The following is a 14,556-nucleotide window of genomic DNA, read 5'->3' as shown; positions in this document are numbered from 1 at the left end:
TATTTCATACTTGTTATATTCACAGAAGGTGGGATGAGTGCAGTTATAATAAATATAGAATTTGGCTGAAAATTTTCAGTAGAAGAAAAAAAAGAAACACTCCCCCTGTATTGGTCCGTTTTGATAAGTTTCCTGTTCCTTCCTGGTTTCCTTTTGTTTCACCCTGATCGATTCATTAGTTCCAAATGTTTTCAGTTAGTTAGGCCGTGTTCAGTTGTGTATAAATATTCCTAGTCTTGCCCTTTGTTCTTTGGGTGGAAAATTTTCAGTAGCTCCACAGCTTGTTTTATATGAATGTAACCAAGGGATGTGGATAAACCGGATAGTCTGACGACACCACCTTGTGAACTACGCCCAAGTAAACAGTTTTTTTTTTTAAATGAATGAATTTGTACACCTGAATTACATGGTATTGGTTCCTGAGCTTCTTTAAACAAAGCAAGACAGAGATATAAGATATGTAAAATATGAATTCATTGAAATCTATAGGAATATTTGTTATTTGAGAAATTTAGAACGTGAATTTCAGTTTCAATCATAAAGAAGAATAAATGTGAAAACTGTTATGATTAATCATGTACTGATGTACAGTGTTTTTTCAACTTGATCTAACACAGACAATAGCAGAGTCATGATTTACCAAAATTAGCACATGCAATGTTTGACAAATCTGTCTGTAAATGTCCTACAGCACACAGTGTATGGTCCATGGAGGCCTATTACAGTGCAGTATATCATGTGGAAGGTTAGAGAACTGTGATAACGTAGCACGATTTGTGACACTCAGAGAGATATTTTTAATTTGGATTGTTCATGTTTTTTGGTGAACATTTTCAACTGTGGAATCCATATACAGCAATTTCACTTAAAAAACAAAAAAACAAAAACAAAGATTGAATCATTTCTGCTTTGGACTATGTACATGCCCTGGGGTATTATTGAATAGATGGCATAAAAGTCAGTTCAGTAGATTCAGGCATGTATGTGTGTGTGTTTATCACTTGTTTTTATGCGTCACAACTTTTGCTTTAAAAAACGTAATTCCTGGGTTTTGATTGTTCCTTTTAGTTTATTTCTCAGTGTATGTCTATGTGATATAATTCACATTATCTTCCAGTTTATAAAACCGATATATTGAGTACCATAACTGCAGGCTTATCATATCCATTGTGGAGCAGACATTCATTCTGGGTTAAATTGCATGTGTTAAATCTAGTCAGTCATTGATTATTATTGTACATGATGAGGATTTGTTAACCGATACACTTTTTGACCTAATGCCTAGAGTAAAGAGTCATTTTGACCACAGAGGCAAAAAGTGTACAGATATAACTGTATCAGGAGATCCAATGTATTCCACGAAACATATCATCATCACCATATTCACCTCATGAAATGGCTCTTCGGTGTATCTTGATGTGACAGGGCCAATATGGGTTTAACAATCCAAACAGCCAATCACCTTACTCAGGGAATTACATCCCAGGATGGACTTTTGTAACTCGTGTTTTTCAAAAGCGTACCCACACAGATCATTTGAACAACAGAGCATAGTCATGATTTTCAGGTTTGAGCAATGCAGTTTTCTTTAATAGATATCACACCTTGAACAGAAAAGCACACTGAGGGCTGCTGCAGAAGGAAAGAGAATTAAACAATTTTACTCAGAGTGACTATAATTGTCATTCCCTGGTTCTCTTTTCCCGCCCTGTATTGGTCCGTTTTGGTAGGTTTTCTGTTCCTTCCTGGTTTCCCTTTGTTTCACCCTGATCGATTCATTAGCCAAATGTTTTCAGTTAGTTAGGCCCTCTTCAGTTGGGTATAAATATTCCTAGTCTTGCTCTTTTGTTCTATGGGTGGAGTTGCTGTTGAGTTGCACTGTTGTGCTCAATTGTCAACCTGTTGTGGTTGTTTCATGAAGTCTGAATCCTTTGCTTGTCAGTTCCTAGACATCTTCTGTTTCATGTTCCTTTCAAGTAAATTTGAGAAGATCCTGCACATGCATCCAGTCTCATCTGCAAACCTTGACAGTACTAAGATTACAAATACCTTTTGAATCTCTTTTCAGTATCGAAAGTACAATGTCAAATACACAAAAATTGAAGCTATTACAAAAATAATAGGCGTGAAAGAATATTCACAAGACATGGATGTGGACAGAATGACTGAGGGAGGCGTCTGATGGTGGCAGGAGGGGAATCTTACTAAGGGAGGGAAACCAATGTCATGAAAAGGCTGGAGACCGGGTGTATGTACTGAAAAAATATTCTTTTAATACAGGTTCATGGTGAACAAGCACAAGTCTAAACTCTGGCATGAAGAAGAAGTAATAAGATTTAATTAATTAATTTATACTTTATTGGTCACACACACACTAGAGCATTGAGCTGTGAAATGCAGCCTCTGCATTTAACTCATCCTATTCACCAGTGAGCACACACACACACACACACACACACACACACTAGAGCAGGGAGCAGTGAGCAGCTGCAGGCGCCCAGGGACCAACTCCAGGTCTTTTTGCTGGTGCCTCGGTCAAGGTCACTGACAGGAGTACTAATCCTAGCATACATGTCTTTGATGGTGGGAGGAAACTGGAGCACCCGGAGGAAACCCAGGCAAAAACGGGGAGAACACGCAAACTCCACACACAAGGGACCTGGGATGGCCAGGATTCGTACCCAGGGCCTTATTGTTACGAGGCAACAGAGCAAACCACTGAGCCACAGTGAAGAGAGTACCATAGGAATCCATGACGAGGTTGATAAACAGGTAATGGTCAAAACATAGTAGAGCAAACTGCTACAACAGAGGGCCAGAAAAAGGCAAAAGGGAAAACCAGGCAGATATTCAAAAGTTTTTATTGGAAATATTTGTAACACTTAATCAACATATGGGCATAATTTCTCTATTCTGGATTAATTAACTGTGTCTGTAAAACAGTTTGCTTGCCCTCATCACCACACAGTCCTCATCACCACACAGTCGCAAAAGAAACAATAACCGGACAGTCACAGAGAGATGATTCTGAATTGGAGCTTCATGCAAATAAAAATTCAGTAGTGTCTTATTTCCAGCAGTCCTATTTCAGCAGTCTAATATTGTATGTATGACTACTGGCATACAAAGTAAGTAAATACTGGAAACAATATGCAAATGTATTCAATGCATAATTTCAATGAACTAGCCAGGTGTATTGTACAATGGTGAAGAACAAAGCTGTGAAAACGGATGTTACAGGGATGGTGTCTGTGTGTGTGTTTAAATATCCACTGTCTCTTTAAGAGGAAGTAGTGATTGTAGAGTTGTTCTCAGGGGTGGAGTTGCATGACATTATTTTCATAAAATGAAACTTAAGTGAAGAGCCAAACTGTTGATCACCAAGACTGACTGAAAAGACAGCTACAAATCTCCACTACACAACTTTTAACACTACAGAAAGACAGAGCAGTCATCACTAACACAAAGGTGAGCAATATGTATTCCTGAAACTTGTCTTATATACAGTTTCTGCAGTCAAACCTTGATGTGTAGAAGAAAAAACACTGAGATGAACACATAGAAGAAGCCGACATGCACTTCAGACTTTCTTATTAATCGACTTTATTGCAGGGCTGTTGTGAACAGAGCCAGTCTTAGTGTAACAGTGACAATGAACATAATTTACATGAAGAAAATTTACATGAACAAATTTACATTGTCTGTGTCCAGATATGGCTTCCTCCAGCAGTCTCCTGTCTGAGGAGCAGTTCCAGTGTTCTATCTGTCTGGATGTGTTCACTGATCCAGTCTCTACTCCATGTGGACACAACTTCTGTATGACCTGTATCAAAGGATTCTGGGACAGGAGTGACTGGTGCCAGTGCCCACTGTGTAAAAGGAGTTTTGAAAAGAGACCAGAGCTCTTTGTCAATACAATGTTTGCTGATTTAACTGTTCAGTTCAGGAAATCATTTCAGGTGAAGGCCATCAGTACCCTACAGATACCTGCTGTTAAAACCAGAGACGTTTCATGTGATATCTGCACAGAGGAGAAACGTGTTGCTCTGAAGTCCTGTCTGGTGTGTCTGACCTCTTACTGTGAGACTCACCTGGAGCCTCATCAGAGAGTCTCAGCCTTGAAGAAACACAAACTGATTGATCCTGTGGAGAATGTGGAGGATTATATCTGTAAGAAACATGAGAGACCCCTGGAGCTGTTCTGTAGAGATGATCAGACATGTGTGTGTCAGTTCTGTACTGAGGGAGAGCACAGAACACACAACACTGTTCCCATAGAGGAGGAGAGTGGAGAGAGGAAGGTGAGAAAAACTTTTATCAGTTAGTTCAGAGGAATACTGATTTGAAATTGAAACTGATCCGAAACTTGAAACATATTTATGTTTTGAGGTGTATTTTTTGTTACAGCTGTGTCAAACTTTAGCCATAACCTAAAAAGTCAGAGTAGGAATCAGCAATGTGGGATAAACCATATTACTGACTCAGTGCATTTGTTTAGACTTGTATTTGTTTCCTTGGGAGACTAAAATTCCAAGCTGCGGCAAACCTGATCATTACCATGACAATCTGCCTTCGATATCAGATAATCGTGGGGGTTGACCTCAGTGTCAGTGGGCTGGACTCCACTGCTAAAAACGCAGAGAGAGTTTAAAGAGAAGCTTTGTTTTTTAACAAGTCCAGAGAAACCACGCAAAGAAAATGTTACCATGTCTATAGTGTTCTGCTCTCAAACTTTCCAACACTAATTTGACACCACAGTCTGTGTTTTTCTTTCTGTTCACAGACACACATGGGGAGGATGCGAACTGAAGTCCAGCAGATGATCCAGGACAGACTGAAGAAGATTGAAGAGATCAGATACTCAGTAGAGATCAATAAAGTGACTGAAACACAAAGCGGATTTGGCATCAAAGCTGTTAGTGAAGTAAAATATCACTGGTATTCAGTGATTTTGACAACATTGTTTATTTCTCCCCCACTAGAAAAACACAGAGATGGAGATAACAGACACTGTTGAGGTGTTCACTGCTCTTATGAGATCCATTCAGACATTCCAGGCTGAGGTACTTGAGGAGATGGAGGAGAGACAGAAATCATCAGAGAAGGAGGCTGAAGGAGTCATTAAAGAACTGGAGCAGGAAATCAGTGATTTAAAGAGGAGAGACATTGAGCTGGAGCAGCTCTCACACACTGAGGACCTCCTCCACCTCCTACAGGTGAGTGTCCCTCTCTCTGCTCAATGACAATGCAGCATATGACAGGACAAGACTCCCCATGCTGAGGGATTTCTCCTCTCTCCTGCTGTACTGTAGATTTACCCATCTGTGTGCAGCCCTCCACACACCAAGGACTGGACTGACATCAGTATTAAGACTGCTGTGAGTGTGGACGCTCTGAGGAGATTTCTGACTCAGCTGGAGGAATCATTCAATGTGGAAACAAATAAGATAGTGGAAATGAGTAAGTCAGTAATGCTCAAAATTCTTTAGTGAGCTGCACTTTTTAAAATGTACAGATCTACAGAAAACTTCAGCTGTGAAACTTTTTCTCATAAATTATGCACAGTTAAGTACCAAGACTGATGTTCAGTTATTATATTACTGTTTTTGATATTGATATTCAATTTTATACTCTGGGGATTACAATTACATGTATAGTGCTATTCATGATATGAAGATGCAATAAGATTATACAGGAAGAGAACATACAGTGGTATTAAGACTGTGGAACTCCTTTGCGTCTTCTGAAAGCACAAATAACATTTGCACAGAGACAATGGCAGACAGGTGTTTACTGATGGAGGCTTAGAGTTAACAAAAACAGATTTAATATCCATATGCTTCTTGTCTTTTCAGAACTGATGCGGGTTCATGAGTATGCAGGTACTGGGTTTGATCTTCATTTGTTCTCTGTTATTTGTTCTCAACTGTACACAGTTATTTTTACTGCTATAAAGTTGCAAGTATTGCTTGTTATCTTTTGAAGTCCGCAGTGAGATATGTAAAAATATATCGTCTTTGGTCTTTATGTATATAATCCACTTTTGTGTTTTCTGATCTCTCACAGTAAATGTGACTTTGGATCCTGACACAGCTCATCCAAACCTCATCCTGTCTGATGAAAGAAAAGAGGTGACACATGGAAACAAACGACTGGCTCTCCCTTACAGCACAAAGAGGTTTGATACATGTCCCTGTGTCCTAGGAAAGGAGGGGTTCTCCTCAGGGAGATTTTACTATGAGGTGCAGGTCAGTGGGAAGACTAAATGGGATTTAGGAGTGGCCAGACAGTCCATTAACAGAAAGGGAAATATTGAACTGAGCCCTGAGAATGGATACTGGACTGTGTGGCTGAGGAACGGGAATGAGTATGAGGCTCTTGCTAGTCCCTCTGTCCCCCTCTCTCTGAGACAGAAAGCCCAGAAGGTGGGGGTGTTTGTGGATTATGAGAAAGGTCTGATCTCCTTTTATGATGTGGGGGCCAGGTCTCATATCTACTCTTTCACTGGTCAGTCTTTCACTGGGAAACTCTATCCATACTTCGGCCTCTGTAATAATGATGGAGGCAAAAACTCAGCCCCAATGATCATCACTCCCATTACTAACACTACATGACTTTTCATCATATTACTATTTTTGGGAAGTCTGAAAATATTGAAAAGATCATGACAGTACTCAAGATGAACCTAATTTAACCATATCAGTGAAAGAATTTGTTTAGAGCACAGTAAAGAAGAATTTTGTCTAAAATGTTTTAGTAATAACAGAAAATAGGAATAAAATGTAAACAGTGTAAATATTGTTCATTTTCTGATTTACTCATTTGTACACTGAAATCTTGATTTTGGACACAATTCTTTTTTAATGTGGTCTTTGTCTGTAACTATACTGGTGAGACTGATCCAGAATATTGGTACTGCAAACAACACATAATATCATGAGAACCCAGAGAATCAGCCACACGCCTGGTTTCCTTTAGAGCCATGCTGAACTCTGGTTTTATATAGTCAGTGCTTTGCTCTACCCAGCGCTATTGAGGAGGAAAAGTTTGAAATGAAGAAAAACCTGGGGGGCAAGGTTTTGTTTTGCTGTATCTGATTGTGATCTCTATAGCAAAGAAATGATTACGAAACATGTACGAAATGCACATGAAGACTAGACACATTACTGACGTTACGATCAAGCCAACATCCAAATACAATTTGTCTTGGATATTTTTCTCTCCGAATCCAAAAAAGTGAATGATGTCAATGTCATGTTTCTCACTTGCTTGTATTCACTGTTTTATTACTGAAAAGTCTGAGAATAAATAGAAAACTAAATGTTTTATCCATAAGTCCACTACGATAGATCTGATGACAAAATAATGATGTTTTGTTCAGAGACCTGGAGCAGAAAGAGCAAGAGACCAATGGAATAATAACACACACACACACACAATCACAATCCTGTACAAATATTTATGATTTCTAAAGCTTTAATGATAACCTGTACACTCTCTATATATGACAGTGCTGAGGATGAAAACCATCTACCTCTAACCAGAATTATCTTCAGAGTCAGAGAGGATATGTGTGCTTTTTAGCAGAGACATGAGATGTAAAGGCTTCTGTTTAATGTGAATTTTATCACAATAAAAAATCATTTGTTTGGCTTTCATGTTCAAAATGGAGATATACATCTGATTTGTTAGTTTATTTCCTTTGCAGTGAAAATGAGAAAAACAAAACGATACATCTGGTTGAATAATAGTACAGATTTATATACATTAACACTCAAATTTTTCATTTGGATAATATTATCGAGTCTGGTTGTATTACTCATGACAATTAAAATATTAAAGCAAATTTGGTTGATTCTTCAGATCAAACTGCTGTTTTGTGTGGTCTACACACACCAAAGGCCAAAGTTTATAACGACAGTGGAGCCAAATTAAAATCTTTGCAGTAGTCTGTTATGATGGCAATGTCTTTTAGTCTTCACTTTCTTGTCAGTTCTTCCACAGTACAGTGGGTTCATGTCAGATGTGAAGACCATGATTAATGCAGTAATGGGATTTCTTTGATTGCCTCCTACTTCAGAACTGCTGTGATCAAGTTACAAGATTTTCAGAATCAGAATCTTTTATTCGCCAAGTACTAAGTGTACCAGGAATTTATCTCGGTGCAGATGTCAACACAGAACAAAACCAATATGAAAAGATACACTATAAAAACATACGATAGACTATAAAGTAGACTATGCAGTAGACAATAGACTGGACTATAAAATAAAATATAGACTGTGAAATAGACTATACAAGACAATAGACTATACAATACAATGGCCTGGATTATAAAACAACATAGACAATGCCATAAGTAGACTGTACAATAGACATTAAATAGACTGTACACATGCAAACTGCAGGTTAGGGATGTGCAGGCAGTAATGAGTTAGCAGATAATAAATTCTGGTGAGGATGTGCAAAGCAATAAGTTACAGTGAATATGTGCACTGACTGACAACGGCAGAGGGAGGTGGTTAAGGTCCAGCGGTTAAAGATAACAGAGGGGTCCTTGTTCAGAAGGCCGACGGCCTGTGGGAAGACGCTGGAAAGGTGGAGGCTGGTCCGAGTCTTTAGGGCTCTCACTCCTGGTCTCCGCTGAGATGGGAGCGGCTGGAGGAGAGAGTGACCTGGGCGTGAGGGGTCAGCCATGATCTTCACCGTCCTCTTCCTCATCCTGGATGAGTGGAGGTCTTTGAGCGTGGAGAGCCGACAGGCGACGATGTTCTCCGCGCGCCGCACCGTTCGCCGAAGCTAATGCTTGGTGCGCGAGGACGCAAAGCCAAACCCGACAGAGACGGAGGACGCGACGACGGACTCTGTTATGGCGGCGTAGAACTGGACCGGTAGTGCTTGAGGAAGCCCAGATTTCTTAAGCTGTCACAGGAAATACAATCGCTGCCGGGCCTTTGTAACCGCAGTACCGTGTCTGTCCAGGTTGTCATCTCCGCACCAAGACACCAGCCGCGCTGCTCCCTCCCAGTGCGTGGACTCGTCATTGTTTGAGATGAGACCGACCACGGTGTTGTCGTCTGCAAACTTGACAAGCTTGACAGAGTCACTGTCAGAAGTGCAGTCGTCGGTGTAGAGAGAACAGAGCAGGAGAGAAAGCACACAGCCCCGTGGAGCACCAGTGCTGAGGCAGAGAGGGTCAAAAGTACGATCACCCACCCTCACATACTGTTTCCTGTTGGTCTAGAAGTTGTGGATCCACTGACAGAAGGACGTTGAGCTGCCACAGCTCATCCAGTAGTAGGTTGGTAGTGACGATGTTAAAAGCAGAGCTAACATCCACAAACAGCACGCAGGCGTAGGTGTTAGGACCATCTTTCCAGGTGTTGGAGGATGGAGCTGAGAACCAGATTAATGCATCGTCTATAGACCTGTTCGCTCTATACGCAAACTGCATAGGGTCCTGAAGGGCGTTCGTCATGGCTCTGAGGTGGTCAAAGTCTCTCAGAACACTTCGTGACTACCGAAGCCAGGGCTACTAGTCTATACTACTCTGCAGTCGTTCAGCCAGGAGATATTCTGCTTTTTTTGGAACTCAGACATGGACTGGTTGAAGAGCTCGGTGAGAATGGGAGAAAGCAGCTCAAAATGGGACCTGAGTGTTGCACGTGAGACACCCCGTCCACTCGACAGCGGAATGTTCAATACGACAAAGTCTTGAGAACTCATCCTCGTCCACACGGATTCGCATTCGCAAAATCGGGTGAAAACGCTGTAATATGTAAGCCAAGCCAGTAGATGGCGGTGTGACTTTGATACTCAAACTCCGACACCACAAAAGAACATCACGAGTCTGCGTACAAAAACTTTCACTTTCAGCGCGGTGTGTATAAACACAAGAGGAGGAAGATGGCTAGTGCACGCTGGAGGACAGATAATTTTGTCTGGACGGACGACGAAGTGGAGTTGCTACTTCGAGTTACCCTGGACTATAAAGCAAGCAAATGTCAAGAAAATATTGATTGGGAGTCGTGCCAGTCAAAATACACAGACATCTTTGAGGCATTTCAACAGCAGTATCCGACAAGCGAAACGGCCGGAGGGAAGGAGTTCCCGCACGACAAAAAGTCCATTTCCAAAACCCAGGTGACCGCAAAGATCAAAGCCATCCGAGGAAAATACAGACAGGCGGTGGACTCTGGACGGTGGAGTGGCCACGGACGTGTGATTTTACTTTTTTCAGAGTTATGCGAGGAAATCTGGGGTGGGTCGCCAGCAACGCGCACCATAACAACTGCCATCGAAACGGCTGATATGGGGGTCAGTGTAGAAGGTTCCTGGCCCTCCTCTACCGCTCGTGCTCCGTCTCCTACTTCGGGATTTTCATTTGATTCTACGGCTTTGGATTCGCCAGGCACAAGCGAAGAGACTGTTGGCTGCAATCTGCGTCCTGTGGTTGTTAAGAAGCGAAGGGACTTGCTTCAGGTAGGTTTGTTCATTACTGTTTAGCACAACGAACTGGAGTTATTTGCTGTGCTGTATGCTAGCACAATAACGTTAGATATATATAGGGTGAATTCAGGTATATTGGGACATCAGGTAAACTGGGACAGAATTACAAAAACTGTCCCAATATAGCTGAATTTACCCTAGTTCTTAACTCGCTCAGAGGCACACACAGATATCGTGCATGTTTTCCTTTGTGTGCCCACGTGGTTTAGTGTGTTGCTCATAAGTACCTGGCGCACATAACAGCAGACCGTGTTGCCCATGACTTGTATTGCGTAATGCTTCCTTTTTAACGAACGTATTTCCGCACCGCTCTGTTCAAGGTAAAGCTGAACGGTCGCAGAGGGAGCAGACAGAGGAGAAAACTTCCTGCGGAGCCGGCCACGCAGGAGGATCTCCAAATAAAGAGGAGGATGCTGGAGCTCATGGAGATGTCGGATCGGCGCAACATGAAGAACCTACGTCAAATAACCTCCAACATCGCCACCATCACAAACACCATCCAGGAGGGGTTTTCATTACTGAGGCATGCACTGCTCCAGCAGCAGCAGCAGCAGCCACCCTATGTAGCGCATCCCCAGAGCAGCAGCAGCTGTGATGGGCACGAACAGATGCAAGGACCCCTACCCCCGCCTGGGCTCATGCACACACCTCTGCATTCAGCGCATGCACCTGACCTGTACACGCCAGCATCCATTCGTGGCAGCCCACATCCAGCCGCGGCCGAGGATGCGACCCCCGACACACCAAAGGATTACAAAACGATAGCCTGTGACTGCTGCAGAAAGCGGAAAGCTGCAAAGTCGTGCCTGTCGTGTGAGTCATCTTTCTGCGAAGTGCATTTGGAGTCTCATGATGCACCAAACCTGAAGAAACACAAGCTGATTGACCCTGTCGAGAACCCACAAATGATATGCAAGCAGCATGGATTATCCCTGGACCTGTTCTGTAAAACAGACAAAGCCCTTGTGTGTGTCGACTGTGTTAAGGGAGACCATAAGTTACACGACACTGCTTCCGTTGAAGAAGAATCTAAAAATGTGAAGGTGAGAGAGAGAGAGAGAGAACCTTTACAGTCATAAAACACTTTTAACAGATTGAGGACAGGATTTAATAAAAATATCAACAATTTCTTCTGTAACCTGTGTATTCACTTGCACAAATTATTCCCATAGATGTATACATTAAATACAACAATTAAGATCATTTAGTTCAATGAGATCATAGTTCAATGACGTAGATATTAATGACTTTTAGTGTAGCTTGTAAAATTTGCAAAGGTCAGATGTGACAAGAGAAACAGGCAGACAGAGATGACAGATAATGGAGTTTGATTATTGCTGGTCAAAGACGTACAGTAATTCTGTGAACGTGCAATATACAAAGAACATAATAATAACAAACAGTGGAGGGGAATGAACACAAGAATGAGTGGTATTCCAGTCAGCACAATTAGTCTAGTGAACTGCCAGACACACTGGAAATGACAGAATAACTAATGAGAAGGGAGACGAGATGTGGATGGAGAAGTCGATTTTTGTTGTTGTTGAGCCGAGCAGGGGAGTTGATCTAAGTTTTGATCGGTTAGGGGCCACCACGGGGCTAACTTGTGTTATTGTATGTATAACAACATGTGCTGCTTTATCTGAGAAGTATTTTAAGACCTTTTGTGATAGAAACATTTGGTGTCAAGGTTTGGCCACAATAGTGGGTCATCTACTAAGAGTGTAATGTAAGAAAGAAAGAGATGGTAACAATGTTGGCCCCCCCCCCACCACACAACCATTTAACTGTCTTGCCCTTTACAAACTTACAAGAACTTAACTGCTGATTGTATTCTGACTTGTTTCCCTCGCGCCAAAAGAGAAAAGAAAAGAGAAAATAAACAAAATATTGACATGTGAAAGTTATGCACACGTATGTCAAGTCACAGTACTGAATGAACAAATTGGAGGAATCAAAGCGTTGTAGCACATTGTAACAGAAATGTTGTGTTATCTATTTTCACAGAATCAGTTGGTGAACACAACAGCAACAGTGCTTCAGATAATCCAGGAGAAAGAGAAAGAGATTGAAGACGTCAAGCTCTCTGTCAAACAGAGGAAAGTGAGTGGTTATTCGGACGTTGACTCAGGATCTATTTATTATTGCTCTGTTGAGTTTGTGTGTGTAAGAGGCTTAAATATGAATTTTGATGTGTCTGCCCAAATGAATGAATACTGAGAGGACCAAAAATCAAGTGTGCATAAGTCCTGTGTTGTGATTGTCCTGATTCCTCCCTGTTTTTCTTTCCTCTTTCTGACGTGTGGCTTATTTTCACCTCCTTACCTTGATAAGAACAAACAAACAAACAAGTAAAAGTAAACAGCAACAAAGAAAAAACCTCCGGTCTTGACAAATGTGTCAATTAGGAGGCAGGCTGGCTCCATGCAAAGATGATATGAGTTGCTTTTACATTTATCAGTATGCATATATTTTCATTTCATTAGGCATAGGAGGTTGAGTCAGTCATCACATTATAGGGACAATAACAGTTCACCATATCTGAACAATTTTGATAGCAAAGGGGTCTTTTGCCCTGCTCCCAATACATTTACTCTGAGTAACTATGTATGTGGACATATGGGTGGCTATCTTACTGTGCAGATTAATTAAAGTGCATTACTCTGAGATGTGGAGAGGTGGGTTTTAGGATTTCTCTGACACTGTGGCAACCTGAAATAGTAGATGCGACAGTTGAAATTTAAACTTGTCAGCTCATTCATAATTATATCTTTATTGTCTCTTAGTCATCCTGTAAGCACTGGTGCTAATCACTTCCTCTAGGGCCTTTGTTGCACACGCAGGTCATAAAAGTAAACTCTGCGCATGCACATTCTTTTAAATCATTTTAACCTAACGTGGGATTTGCTTCCACAAAATATGTTGCATGTCAGCCAGTCTCGTTACAACTGATGTTTTCCAGGGCTCTTACAAGCACATGCCAATATGCACTTTACTGCGCAGATTACAAACTACGGATAAATCCATTCACTGAGGAGTAAAACGTGTTTGTTGCTCTCTGAGGATCATCCAACTATTTTAAAATATCTTGATCACAATTTATTGTTTTGAGTATATTTTTTTCATATTTTATAACTGTGTTTCCCCCACTTAGAAAAACACAGAGGAAGAGAAATTAAACTGTGACCAGGTCTTCACAGCCCTGGAGAACTGTATTAAGAGAAACAAGACTTGGCTCCTTGAGTTGATGGAGGAGAAACAGAAAACGGCGGAGGTGGAGGCTGAAGGAGTCATTACGGAACGGGAGCAGGAAATCGATGATCTAAAGAGGAGATGCACTGAGCTGGAGCAGCTCTCACACACTGAGGACCTCCCCCACCTCCTACAGGTGAGTGTCTCTCTGCAGTATACCACAGAACAACACTCCACATGCTGATGGATTTCCTCCTCTCTCCTGTTGTACTGTAGGTTTATCAATCACTATGTGAACTTCCACCCACCAAAGACTGTCCCACCATCAGTAGTAACACTGGTTTGGAGGTGACGCCTCAGAAAGAGGCTCTGATTAAGATGATGAATGACATCGATATGGAAATGGAGAAAATACCAGGAATAGGTGAGTATGTAATGCAAATATAGTCTCCATTTGAAACTAACTTAACTGAACTATTTATATGTTGTTCTAGTGCTGCATCTTCAATATCTTCTTCTGTATGTAACTGAATAAAATACTCTGGCGAATATTTTCATCGAAATGGAAATAAAAACAAATGTTGTAACATCATTTATCTTATCTCCTCAGAACTGAAACGAGTTCAGCAGTATGAAGGTACGTTTTTTGTGATTATCTACTAAAGTCATTACATTTGTACTTGATATATTGCAGATGTTTCTGCTCCTGAGTACACTTGGAAACATCTGTCAAATCTAAAAATTGTAGACCCTTAATTTATGCGGTCTCCTGTTTTCTCTTTGCTGTTTTCTTTCTCAGTGGATGTGACTCTGGATCCAAATACGGCAAATCCCTATCTGTCCCTGTCTGATGAT

General features: G+C 41.2%; 1 protein-coding gene across 1 annotated transcript; it reads left to right on the top strand.

The window, feature by feature from the left end:
• The first annotated feature begins 3,461 nt into the window (after positions 1-3,461).
• Positions 3,462-6,726, top strand: LOC115817427 (E3 ubiquitin-protein ligase TRIM39-like). The gene is made up of 8 exons (XM_030780724.1): positions 3,462-3,468; positions 3,712-3,940; positions 3,974-4,301; positions 4,784-4,879; positions 4,983-5,216; positions 5,313-5,460; positions 5,856-5,882; positions 6,067-6,726. The coding sequence occupies exons 2-8, from the start codon at positions 3,714-3,716 to the stop codon at positions 6,612-6,614; spliced, it is 1,608 nt and encodes a 535-aa protein (XP_030636584.1). The 5' UTR covers positions 3,462-3,468; positions 3,712-3,713; the 3' UTR covers positions 6,615-6,726.
• The last annotated feature ends 7,830 nt before the right edge of the window (positions 6,727-14,556 follow it).

The sequence above is a fragment of the Chanos chanos genome, chromosome 7 (genome assembly GCF_902362185.1).
Source record: "Chanos chanos chromosome 7, fChaCha1.1, whole genome shotgun sequence".
NCBI lineage: Eukaryota > Metazoa > Chordata > Actinopteri > Gonorynchiformes > Chanidae > Chanos > Chanos chanos.
Note: the sequence above shows the minus strand (reverse complement) of the source record. Positions and strands in the feature narration are given on the sequence as shown.